The sequence below is a fragment of the Pygocentrus nattereri genome, chromosome 13, assembly GCF_015220715.1.
Source record: "Pygocentrus nattereri isolate fPygNat1 chromosome 13, fPygNat1.pri, whole genome shotgun sequence".
Classification (NCBI taxonomy): Eukaryota; Metazoa; Chordata; class Actinopteri; order Characiformes; family Serrasalmidae; genus Pygocentrus; species Pygocentrus nattereri.
The window spans coordinates 32,207,676-32,221,786 of record NC_051223.1 but is presented as its reverse complement, the minus strand read 5'-3'; the positions used below and the strand labels follow the sequence as shown (position 1 = coordinate 32,221,786).

Here is a 14,111-nt window from a genome sequence, read left to right as displayed (position 1 = left end):
TGCACATGCGCAGACTGAAAAAGCTGAAAGAAATCAGAGTAAGAGTTCGCATGCTCTGAGAAATCTGATTACTGAGCTAAAATCCAGCTCTTTTTATCAGATTTCTATATCAGATTTCTAGACCTTACTCTATCGATGAATTCAGAGTGCGTTGTTTACATGACCATTTGAATAATCAGATAACTGCAGAAATGATCTGATTATTAAGTGCATGTAAACGCACTCTATGAACACAAGCTCACTCTCACCATTGTAAGAAAGACAGCCCTAGATTTTGATTTTCCACCTTTATGCTTTACAGTTCCCTTAGTGCACTCTGATCTGACTTGTTCTCCAGGATGTCTTGACACTAAGAGAGTGTATCTAAAACACTTTGTCAAAAATGTTAAGACATTATTTTAACTTACAGTTTCTGACCTAATTAAAGATGGCAATGACGTGCTGTTCACTGGTTGTCCTGCAGGTGAAATCGGCGCTGATGGCGGAGGCTCGTGAGGAGGCGCGGCGGGGTTTTGAGGCAGAGCGTTCGCGGTTGCAACAGGAGATCTCCGAGCTGAAGGGGGTGAGGCGGCAGATGGAAGAAGCGCTGAATGTGGCTGTGCAAGCAGACAAGATCAAAGCAGCGGAAATCCGGAGCGTCTACCACCTCCACCAGGAGGAGATCAGCCGCATCAAGAAAGAGTGCGAGAGGGAGATCCGCAGACTGGTGCGTGCAAACATTAAATGACCAGACTTACATGCGTAACTACTGCAATTGAAAAATAACTCAGACAGCACTGCTATCCAAGTAATTACTGAATAATAAGCCTTAATCTACAATACATCTAAGAATTTAAGGGGTTTAAATGAGGTATATTGTAGTCTAGGCTTAGTCTATTTCTGGAGAGTCAACTTTAGATCATTTTAATAGCTACGGCTTTTAGCTTATGTCCAAATCAGTTAGCTTGGCAGTTTTAGGGAACCACTCATTTCTGCACTTTTTGAACTACACAGTACTACACATCAGTTCATCTGACCCCAATCCACAGTCATTTCCTAAATTGATCCAAATTTCAAGCAATTTGCTGCAGGAAAGCCTCATCCTGATAAAAGCTTTTTATGGCTCTGAGTCTTTAGGTCAGTTATCTCCAGCCTTCCATCTCCTTGAGAGCTGCGCTCCTGCAGAGTTCAGTTCCAGGCCTAATCTAACACATTCACATCCAGCTAATCAAGATATGTCAGAAGCATCGGAATACTTGAACAAGGTGTGTTACATCATGGCACAAGCTAAAGTCTTCAGTAAAACAGTTCTCCAGAGGCAGAACTTGCAGTATGCAGTTAAACTAGGGCTGCAAAAGGCAGATATTTTGATATTCGAATATTCATGTGAATAAATCCACTAATAATTGATTAATCTTAATGAATGTGACCTGTAAATGTGAAGAGTTGTAAAATGAACTCCATTTTAAACCAATTAACCAGTTGTACTTATATAGCTTTTGTGTGTAATGCTGTGGCAAGACGAGCTGCCGAATATTCAATAGTTTTTTGAAGTTGTCTGATTGATATTTGTAATTAACAGAAACTTATACAGCTTAGAATATCCCAGTCACTTCACTTTAGTGATGTTTGTAAGGGCAGCATTAGCTAATTTTGACAAATCAGTGTGAACTCCAAGTCCTCAGGAATTTGTGTGGTTTATCAGAACTCTAGCATAGAGATGAAGTTAAAGTTTACTGACTGTTCTCCTCCTTCAGAATAATTTCATTTTCTAGTGGTTAAAGGAAATGCCATGCTTCTGTGGAAAGATAAGTCAGACATGCATATGTTGTATGTGCCTACTTTAGCATTCATTTTAAGGAAATGCTCCCAGACTTCCTTTTTTTCTAAACGTGGACCTCACAAAACCTCTAAAGGTACGCTTGTGTTATCCAGTGCAAAGCCATTAGCAGTAGATCTGCTAAGTCCTGTAAATCGCAAAGTGGAGCCGCCATAGAGCCGCTTTTACCCTTCATTGCTTGCTAGCAGCTCAACACAGACAACAGCTCATCAACAGTGTACTAATAATCTGATAGCAAAGTAATAGAGAAAAATATTTGATTTGAGTTTTATTAATTGAAAATGTCTTGAGTTGATTTCCATTCCAGTGGTGGAATGGCCACTAGGGGGCTTCAAACAGAGATGCATTATATCACATATGTCTAGCCATAATGGTGAGCTACACTGTAGAAGAGATTAACAACAATTCTATTAATCTTGTCCATTAATTATCAATAACAACTGATTTTCTTTGTAAAGTAGGTTTAGACTGGGTCTCTTCAGCAGTGTGAGAAAATTTAACTGAGACCTCAGTCCCCCTGATGAACTCTACAGCAGAGTGTGCTATTTTTGGGTTTAAAACTATTGTGTTCAGCAGTTTTGCCCTCCAGCAGCCACGTTTAACATGTTCTATTGTTGATTGAGATGTTGTGTCTGCAAACTCGTCAACTCCTCTGGCTCAGTGTTCGACTGTTTTCTCCTCTATTGCGCTATCCGTTGTCTTGGCCGTGTGCCAGCAGCTTTGGCAGGAGGGAGTGAAAATAGTCCTGCAAGCCATGTGCTCTCGGATTGATTGCTGTACTATCGGTAAGAAAGGCATGCCACAAAGCAGTGCTGTTTACAGTCTCCCTATGGAACACAGTGGATGATCAAATCTATCGCAAAACTGAGGAAAACAGAGAAGGAGGCGAGCCTCCAAATACAACGTCCACCAGCAGCCTAACAGCAGAGTGACAGACATTATAAGAAGGGATATTTTTATCTTTTTCCTTTACCTATAATGAGATTTATTGACATGCATGTCCTCTCCTTCCACTCTGTTCCTCCTCTAAACCTGAGAGATCAGCAGATTGATAGCAGGATTAATAAGAGGATGTTGCCGGTGTGCTGGGCTGTTGGGCTAGTGGTGCAGAAAGCCAGGATGAGGTGGGAGGTCCTGTGCTGCTGCTGTTTTGTTAGAGTTATTGATCTTCAGGCCTCTCTCCAGCCTGACTCTGTATTTAGCATATCAGCAGAGCAGGCCCAGGGTTACTGCTGCTAATCGCATTATCATATTTGTCAGGCAGGATGGTTTGGCATGCCAAGGTGAAGTGCATGTGTATGTGTATTGGAAGGTGGGAGTGTTTGTGTGTGTAAGTGGGTGTTTTCATAAATTTTCTGGACAAATGTGTTCATACTACACAAGCAAAACTTTATTTTTAAAACTGAAAGCCATTAATTTTTTTTATTCATCAGGTTGAAGAATAAATAAATAATAAATAATACGTAATATTACATATTATTATTACATATAGGTACTTATATATAATACATAGGGGACATATTATTACTTGCAAAAATGTAATACAAGTGCGACATATTATTTATATTATTACATATCACATTATTATAACTTAAGTTTATAATTTTTGACAAATTGTAATGGTCCAGTCACCAATAAACTAAATTTTCCTTTTTAGACAATTAAATTTCAGTTTTAGAACTGGAATTTTCATATTATATAAAACAGAATCTTTTCAAAACCGGCAGAACTGATCTTATAAAATGAGGTGTTGGACTATGTCTATTGTGTGACTACCTCTCAAAACTGAGACGACCAAACCAAGAGTGCCAGTGAACTCTCCTCTCAAGAAGCAGTGAGGATGTGCGCAATGAAGGATAATTAGCAAAGGAAACAAAAGGAAGAACAGCAGCAGAGAAACAAGGGAAAGGAAAAAAGACCAGGCAGAGAATGGAAAGGAGAAAAAAAAGGGAAGGAGTGAAGATGCATGAGAGAGAATGTTACACACCAGCTTGAGCTGCAGTTGGCTGGACAGTGCCAGTGATGACATCACCGTCCATGACATCAGCGCCACCCAGAGCTGGGGAGACAGATTAACATAGACAGCAATTCCTTCTTATTCCTTCTTATTGCCTTCATGCCAAATGCAACAAAACTTGATTTGTTCAGGGAGGAGGAACAGAATGCATCTTGTTGCTTTAACTGAAGGAGACAGACATCTAGACTGGGCGGAATAAGGGGATTTCACCTTTCTTAGACCAAGCAGAATAGCTGTCCATCAATCAACTTAATTCTCTTGCTGCAAATAAATAGCATGGGGGGGGGCACAGACACAGAATGGCATTCACAATTCACGTTCAAACCGGTTGGGAGGCAACGGATGCCGTCGATAGGGAAATGTTGGACAGAGTGAGGGTTGCTGCTGGTGCACTCCTGACTCCAGCAAAAGTGTTTAATTTATATCAGGTTGGGCTCCGTTCACTTCTGTATTGAGTTAAAAAGAGATGGGCTTGTTCACTGGCTTGTTTGGGCCTTTCTCTGAGAAGTTGTGATTGTGCTGAGCGTTGTGCTGTGCTGGGTAAAATAGTTTCTTCAGAGCACTTGGACAGATATAGCAGACCAGCACACAGTACTTAACGTAGTCTTTCCACTGTTGTACTTCTCATTCAGGTCATTTTCCCAAACCATTTCCCCTCAGTACCTTCAATCATGAGCAGAATTCTTTGGTGGTTTATTAAAATAATGACATCACAGATATTGGAACACAGCCAAAAGCGGCCACTATATAGGAGACTGATGTGGCAAACATATACCTGATACCTGAAGGCTTTTTTACAATACACGATACATGTGTGTGATGATATTTTTAGGTTTGCAAACCAGTTGCAACAGCATACAGTAGTGCTACTTTTTAAAAAGGCTTTTTTGAAAGACTTTGATAAGCACATAATGGATTGACATGCAGTCCAATGCTTGTTTACATGCAGTTTATGTAGTTACTATGCTCTGGCTGTTGTTATTTTTCAGACTTTCCTTAATTGACACATTTTTGCCTACTAATGTGTTCGTTCTTAGGTTGGATATGCTAATTGGACAAGTCCCATTCAACCTTATGAGAAATACTGAACATATCCAAATTTAGAGTGTATTATTAATTTCAAATGTATGTATTTTGATATATGTACGTATATAGATGATGTTCCAGGCAGGGTAATTACATTTTTTTTTTCTACAGTTAGACTGAATGATGACCTGAATATTACAGCACAGCACTGTTTAAACTCTGTTCCAGTGATGCCCTGATCTGTTTGATGGCTCATTATGGATGTGAGCTGTATTCTGTTTTGTCTGTGTACAGTGTGTGCATGACAGAAGAGCTCCATACTCCACCATCCGCAGTCTGATCAGATTACTGTTAAGTAAGCCTGAAACACAACCGAAAGTATAAAACTAATCTGAGTGCAACGGCATTACTGTGCAGTGAGTTTATGGGCAAAACTGTATTACTAGATTTCCCCTGTCATAGTGCAGTATAGCAGCAAAACTGGCAAAACCATATGTTACATGGGTCGACCATACGGCCTGACAGCAAAGTTAACTAAAATAGCTAGATGACTTACACTTGCGATAAAATATACACAACAGATTTTAGGTTTAATAAATAGCTGATTTCTTTTATTCTAAACCAACAAGCAATCGGCCAATCTCCTCAGAGTCAGAGTCCTGTTGTACAAAGTGGAGATGTCAGCAGGTTTTGAGTGGCAGATTTGATGATTTCCATTTGGATAAAGTATTTTCCTTGTTTAACTTCGCTGAACTTATTAGGATTGAAGCTTTTTTTTTTTTTTTTTTTGAACCTGCTGTTTTACTGTGTTTTGATTGACTTTCATTTAACTGGGTTTTGTTCTAATTGTTTAATTCTACTCCTGAAAGTACCATTACAGGGAAAAATGTACGGAAGTGCAGTAAAGAGAGAAAATTTAAAGTGTAACTTGTTATTTTCCACGACTGCTGACCAAGCAAAAGGTTGGCTGGCTTTTTGAGCCAGAGGGGGAAATGTTTAGATCTCGGTGAATTGAAAGTGGCTACAATGTTAGAAGATGATATGTTTGTAGATACTTGCTATAACTGTAATGCAGCATCTTTTGAAATAATTTAACTCACTTTAAGTGTAATTTTGTCAGGAGGTTGAAAGAGATTTTTGTCAGCTTGCTATAAAAATTGCAGAACATAGATAGGTCAGTTGGTCTAAATCTTTTTTCTTTTTTTTTCTGATCCATGCAGTTGTTCCTTGCAATACAAATACATGCTATAGGTGCTTTCTTAATTGCCTCAGTGTGCTTTCTAATAAAATCTGCTTTTGAGTTGTCATAATGTGAAAAATCTTGCCTTAAATGATGATAAAATGATGAAATATTCTGAAATTGTTCCTCTGTGGGACATATGACCCATTGTCTCCATTTGCAGACATAGTTAATCGAGCGTGGTTGAATGTAAATGAGTCGTATTTAAAGGCCGATGAATAGCAGTGAGTGCACACATGAAAGGCGTGACGGGATTACTCTGAGACGGATGATGCAGTCTGACACCTGAAAGAGAAACTCCACCGACTCAGATGCTGAAATGTCAATTAGAGACTAGCCGCTGGACGAGCTGTTACTGGATTACAGTAGTGCGTCCCTGCCTTTACTTAAGGCACAGTTCAGCAGTGTTTCAGAAAGCAGCTTATTCTCACCCTGCAGTCATTATTCATTGGAGGAATTTCTGTAGTTGTGTCAGGTTTAAAAAGGGACACAAACTAATCATTCAGAATAAAATTATTCAGATTTTCCCTTAACCACAAAGTAGTCTAACAGCCAAGATGTTTGGTATCTAAAGTTTATTTCATTAGTTAAACACTGGAGCTACAAGGCTAAAGTAGCCTTTACCCCACTAAGTAGTGTCAAGCGAACTGAATGCTTGAATCCTCAAATTGCTGAGTTGCTAAATGATTTTGTATGTGTATTCTGATTAGAGGTGTCTACGCATGTTAATATTATTTTTTTCCAGTGTGGAGTTATGAGATGGTTTGTACTGTGAATGGAATACAGTTAGATTTCATGGTATAAAATTGGTGATAACAGGAATGGTTTCTGTAGTTCTGTTTAACAGAAAACATATTTTTATTATTTTATTTATGAGTAATAACCATAAAAAGCTCTACCCCACCACTCTTGAAACTGGAAAAAAATGGATGCCTTAGATGGTGAAAGTGTGCTGTGATTGTGAAGATCAGATACCCATCTTCTTTTCTTATTTAAAGTCCACCTCTATTCGGTTGAGGAGTCCACCTCTATTAGGTTGTGGAGACCACCTCTAGTGGATTCCATAGTTTGCTAGGATTGATTAAGCCACATTAGAAATTACCCTCATGCTCATTTCAGCCAGAACATCAGAGCCACACTTCATAAACAACCACAAGATCAGATGGTAAATTAACTTGTTAAGCTCAGTTCATTTAATGTTGAGGTGTAGCCTTAGAGTTTATATTTTGTTTACTTTAATATGGATATTGCACTTTTACTTATATTCTTTTTTAGTTTGTTTATGTCTTCTTAGAAAATGACTTGTGCCAGTTATCCCATCAACAAGCACCGTTTTTAGAGACAACACTGGAAATTACAAAGAAAAAAATCTTTCTTTAAGAGGATGAAAAATAGTGCACTAGCGCCTCTCCACATAAAGAGAGCGCTGCTGAGTACTGGTGCCTCTGTTTGCTGGACTAAGGCCAGCCTGTGCTGCACTGCTGGTCCGCACAGCTCAGAGTGTTGTGCACCTCCAGATAAGATGGATGAGTGGAGTACAGTAGGTTGCTAGGCAGGGCTGGTGCCTGGCTGCAGTTTGGTAGGTCTTCAGTTTGTGCTGTCAGTGGGTTGTCGGGCCATCCAGAGCTTTATCAGAGAGAACACAGACAGAGTGAACTGTTCACACAGTGCTCAGAGAGAGAAATCGATCTGATCTGTCCAGAAATGCTCTCTCGTCTTCTCTCCCTCTCTCTCTCTCTCTCTCTCTCTCTCTCTCTCTCTCTCTCTCTCTCTCTGTTTCTCTCTCTGTCTTTCATTCTGCATCTCTCTCGGTCTCTTTTTCTGTCTCTCTCTCCCTGTGTCTGTTTCTCTTTCTCTCTTTCACGTTTCTCTCTCTCTCTGTTTCTCATTTTCTCTCTCTGTCTCCCTCTCTCTTTTTCCCTCTTCCTCACACACAAACATTCACTTGCATAAATAGGCGACCCCCCCCAGGATGCTCCGATCGCTGTAACTCCTACACTGGGTGTGGCACTATGAGTCACCTGAGGAGAGGATGAATCATTTTCACATGAGAGAGAGAGAGAGAGAGAGCGAGAGAGAGAGAGGGAGAGAGGGAGTACAAACATACACCCATACTACACATAAAGTGGGATGGAGATTTATTCTATGATTGCATTCATTTCATACATTACTTCTGGGGCAAAAAAAAAAACAAAAACACAGACTAACATTATTTTTGTAAGAAGTCCATAAAGTGTGGTTTATGATCTCCAGCAAAAACATTCTCAGAAGCGACTGTCAGTCTCTTGCTGGTCTAACTACACAGTATATCCAAAAGTTTGTAGACATCTGTTTATATAATATTTCTTCCAAAACGCAGTAACAGCCTCTACTCTTCTGTGAAGGCTTTACACTATGTGCTGGAACTTTCCTGTGAGGATCTGATCATATTCAGCCACTAAAGCATTACTGACGTCAGCTACTGATGTTGAATGATTAGTTCTGGATCTCCAACTCATCCCAGAGGTAGTGGATGGAGCTCCTTCTCTTTATACAACACAGTCCCACTGCTCTACAGTCCAAAGCTAAGGGGCTTTATAATCCTGTAGGTGTTGATTGGCTTTGGACATTGTGACCATATGAGCACTGTGGGTACTTACAGTACACCGACCAACTACATGTCTGTCTAAGCTCTAAGAGATTCAGACTTTGAATCCCAACAATGCCAACAGTCCAAGAAGCATTTGCTGCTGTTTCATTGTTGTTTCATTGTTTTTCATTGTTGGAATTGTTCTTAGGGCGTTCATCCCCCCATTTTCTCCTACTGTGGTTAATGGTTAACCCAACACAGTGAAACACAGTGAATTTTTCAAATAAATGATTATTTGCATTTACTCCAGCTTTAGTGTTTTATAAATATGATATTCTCAGGCAGTATTAAACATTTTCTAAGCGATTCTCTTTTCCTTATTATGGCTTAAACAGTTGAATATATGCATAAGTTATCAGAGGTCATATTAAGGGTATACAGTATGTAACAGCCTCAGAGATGAATGCATTTTTTGCACAGAATGGGTTATAATGATCCCCCTTTTAAATCAAAGCCATGCATGCCACCCTGCACATCTTGCTGAAGGCCTTCTGTGAATAATCTATCTTGTTAGAGCTGTAATTTGTGAAAGGTCAGGCTAAAGATTTTCTTTGCATGTGCAAATGTGAGAAGAATGTCAAATTAAGATTATGGCTGATCGCTCTCACTCCAGGGGAACTGAATATCATTAACCACCCAAATCTAATGGACCACTGGGGAAGCTGTGAGTGCCAGCATGTTTGTGTGTGCATGCGTGTCTGCAGACGTTTGAGGAAAAAGGAAGAGATGGAGCTGAATTCTTCAGTTTTGCTCTACTTTAGCAGCAGCAGACTCTCGCTGAAGGAGATCAGTGAATCTGGAGATGTGGGAATTTGTCTGGCTGTCTTTCTTTGGGACCGAGCTACACATGCGCAGTGGGATCAGCCCATTAAAGCTAGTCTGACCGCGTGCTCCAGAGGCTAAAATGTCTCCTTTCCTCTAAGCAGGAGATTTTCACACTGCTCAGAGTAAGTGATTCTCTCTTGGCTGTGTGATTGTGAAGGTTCCTCCATGTGAATTTTGCTTCTTTCTCGCATTTGTGTCATGTGACTGGGGATGGGATGACTACTAGTCTTAATGATATACCACAGTATAGATCCCCATTATAATCATATTGTTTCCATTTTTTCAATAATTCTCATAAGCTTGTACAATTATGATCTTTTTACAAATCCATGGTGGAAATAGATAGCAAGGAACATAACCAGTAGTGGTGCTGGTCATCATTTGATATTTATTTAAATTGCAGATCATTTGTTGGTGTTTTAAAAATTCTGAGAAGTCTAGTAATGAGTCTATGAATATAATAATTGTGCTGAAATGTTTATGAATTGTTTTTAATTGAAAACTGTGAATTTGGATTGACAAGTAATTTTCATACCATTCCATCACATGTGACTTAGATTCAGAACCAAACTTCATTCTAGTGGAGGATGATATGGAAAATATAGTATCACAATACTTTTTGGAGGTTCAGTAACTGTGGAGAACAGAAAAAAAGAATGCTGAAACAATATAATGCAATTATATATATATATATATATATATATATATATATATATATATATATATATATATAGTGTGTGTGTGTATACATACATACATATATATGATTATTATTTAGTCTTTCACATACAGAACTGTGTAAAATCCAATTATGATGATATCAGACATCATGTCAGTATCAACAGGCATTAACTTAAAAAAACAGGATCTGTATCAAACAGATGTTTAGATTTGACCAATATTTTATACCACTATTTGTTGACATGACGGTGAGCTACTGTTCTAAAATATATGAATTTTATTCAATTTCCTGCATTTGTCCTCCCACAGAAATACTTTACTTGCTTTATTTGCTTATTTGACAGGCAATACAAATTCATCAACATCATTATTTTATAATGTACGTTTGCTAGATTTAGCCAGGTGACATGAACATTTTCTTCAGCAGGCCCTGGGCAGGTTGCTGTTAATATTAAAATAACTAATACTTATCACATAGACAAAAATAAAAATCAGAAGGGATCATTAAAAAAACGTAGTCGCAAAACACATTAAACTAAATTAAATTAAATGAAACTTTTAATAAAAATGCAAACACAACACACACAAAACAAGAAAATAAATTTACAAAGATACAAACGGTATAAGATAAATAATCATTATGTAGATAGATTTGAGAGGGATTTAAAATGAATTAATTAAATAATTATTAAATGAACCTAATCACAATAGTGATAAACATCTTCGTATTGCTAACATCTGCCTCAGTCAGTGCTCTTAAAAATTCATTTCCAATTTCCTTTCTTCTCCCAAGCATCGACAGAATTCCTGGACTGACCTCATTGTGCTGCAAATAAGATGTTTTTTTGTTTTCCTAGAAATTGAATTAAATTTTTTCTCATTTGCAGATTGCACAGTAAAATCTAATTAACATGCAAAGCTCTGTCGTGTTGCTGTTGCCCATTAAAATGGGTGGGGCTCATCATTGGCTTGTGTCTGTGGTTGTCATGGTGACTACATTATCTGGGCACATGTTTGAGGCTTGTGTGAGTGTGTGTGTGTGTGTGTGTATATTTGTGTGTGTATATGTGTATGTGTGTGTGACTGTGTCCTGTTCTGCAGATGGAGGGGTTAAAGGTTCAGGAGTATGCAGTCTGGAGGAGACTGTGCATGTATGTGTTTGTTAAAGGGGAATCCACCAATTTTTTTCAGAATTCCATCATTCAGACGTAAACAAAGTAATTCAAAGTGTTTTGACCAGCTCAAAATATATATATGACATCTGTGATCCAAAGATATCTTATTTACTATCAAAAAGTAACAGTGGGCCGACATGCGTTTTTGTATGCTTTTAAGGATAAAGTAGTGTTAAATCTGAAAAGATAAGTTTTCTTTGTTTTATTTTACCTTACGATACCCTGCATGTCCCATTACACCATAAATATATGTTAAAATATACAGTTTAGGCTACATGGCTATTTCACAACTGTTAGAACACAATGTTTACAGCATCAGGCAGCAGTTTTGTAACCAGTTCATATAAGAACCATCTGTGAAGGAGCTTCAGACATCTGGTTCCCTTCACCATCCCTGTGAACAATTCACTTGGTACGTTTGTCTAGAACGGAGCATTTAATGTCAAACCACATTGACTGGCTTTGTTTACAACTTAACTACTTAATCATGGTGGAATTGGTGGAATGGTCCTTTAATGTGTGCGGTATATCAGCCACGAGTGGATTATTAGAAGAATTTGTTTTAATATTATTTTTCCAATATTAGAATTACAAGCTATTTTTGAAACTGATCAATTATTTTCCTACTGTTAGCACACCCAGGTAGTCTCTAGTGGTGGGATTTACTCTTAAAGCCCCTGTCTACTAATTTTTGTCATTTTCTTTTATTATCTCTAGTTTTTTTAATGTTTTTACTATGATTTTATAATGTTTTTACTATTTAGTACTGGCAGAGGAGGAATGATGTTGGTTGGGTGTTTTATGCCATTTTCTTCTGGTTGTTTTGAGTTGAGTAGGAATAATTTTGGCATACATGATGTCAGATCTGTCCCAGCCCCAGATCACTTCCAGCAAGTGACTTGAGCTTTTCTAAATGTGTTACGGTGCTTATTATGAAGGTTTATTACCCTTTGTTTGTTGTGTAGGTAGACGCTGCTTCCTACTTGCCTTAGGAAAGCATGATACCTGGTGGTCCACTTTAACTGTAGGAATAAAATGATACATTAACTACCCCTCTTACAGCTCACAATGTTTCCCACAATTATACTTTACAGGCGTGAGGCACAGTGAGGCACACAAGAAATGTTCCTACAGTTTTCTTTCAAGGGGCTCGTTTTCTTCAAAATTAAACATGTAAGGCTATACTAGACTGATCCTGCCTGTTGTGTGTACTATCACTAGTATCATTGGTCAATAGACCACTGTGGTCATGTCGTCATTTTGTAGTTGGCACCATGTTGTTATGCCCATATTAGGAACTCCGGGTCTAAGCATCATTTCTCTATGGGCAGAATGAGTAGGATTTTTGAAGAGTAGTCTCTGTTACACCTTGTGTTAAATAAAAGTGTTCAGAACCCGAAACGTTTTGTCCTGTGAACATTCTTCTCTCGAATAACACTGGATCCTCTGAATTACGAGGTCGTTAAAGAGTTGAAATATGAATATTGCTACATGTGAGCTAAAGCTACTGCGCACTGAATTCACGCCATTAGACTGGCAGCCTCCTTAAGCAGGTGTTGGCAGTAAACATTTCCATGTTCAGACTGAGGGCAGATGAAAATGAGTCAGAACAAAATCACCAGGTTTCCCTGCAGTTCTCTGTTCATCTGATGCTCACTGAAAGACGATAGGTCGCTCCTTTTAGCTTCATTTGAAGTGATCTACAAATGGACTTGCGCTCAGGCTGATCCAGTACAGGCTCAGCTTAATATCACTGCAGACCCACTGATAAACTGATTTAGGCTGTCAGAATAGCCTGATTATTATTTTTAATGCCAGTCACACTTTTTGCTGCGCCATTTAAGATGGAATGGGAAAATTTGAACAAACAGCCGGCGACAAAGAAGCTGACTTCAGCTTCATGGAGGGATGAAAGGCATGATATGAGGATGTTCCTTGATTTCTGCTTAACAGCTGAGTGAAATTAACTTATTTTGCTGTTTAACAGAACCGACAGGTCAGCATTTTGTCTAGTTTGCTAATGCCTGCGATGGCTATTCACAGCTGCTGCACCATTTAAGGTGGAACAGGAACATTCAAAGAAGAAGCTACATTCAGCCTCGTAGTTTTAACATGGGTAGTATGAGGAGTTTTAGCCTATCAAAATATCCCACCTAGAGGTTTTATTTACTAGCATATCCGTAAATATGCGCTACAGTAGGACGTTTCAATAAGATAGCACAATTCGTCTGAGCACCGGCCCAGCCCGCCTTAGTGTTGTGTAGCTTAGTGACAACAAATTGATGTGCAGTACCTTTAGCTCACATGTAGCAATATTAGTATTATAGCTCTTTATGACCTCGTAATTCGGAGGATCCAGTGGTATTTGGGAGAAAAATGTTCACAGGACAAAATTTTCTGAACATTTTTATTTAACACAGGGTGTGATAGAGGCGACTTTTCAAAAACCCTATTCATTCTGCACATAGAGAAATGGAGAGTTCCTAATATGGGCATAATGAGGACTACAGAGTGACGCATGACTGCAGTGATCTATGGCACCAGGTCATTTACGTTGCCAGGGAGATACCCAGTCGTTCATTATGCGATCTGACACGCCTACACAGTTCTGAGCAGCAGCTCAGAGGTTTTTTGGAGCTTTTATCATCCATGTTTGTATGTTTATTATTTAGCATGTACAAATATATATATATATATAT

General features: G+C 38.6%; 1 protein-coding gene across 11 annotated transcripts in view; it reads left to right on the top strand.

Moving 5' to 3' along the window:
- jakmip3 (Janus kinase and microtubule interacting protein 3) overlaps positions 1–14,111 on the top strand; it is an 83,416-nt gene that overhangs the window by 39,776 nt on the left and 29,529 nt on the right. For all 11 annotated transcript variants that reach the window (XM_017701564.2, XM_017701620.2, XM_017701610.2 and 8 more), the window contains one exon: positions 464–706. In XM_017701564.2, the coding sequence (XP_017557053.1) occupies positions 464–706 (243 nt within the window). The remainder of the gene's footprint in view (positions 1–463; positions 707–14,111) is intronic.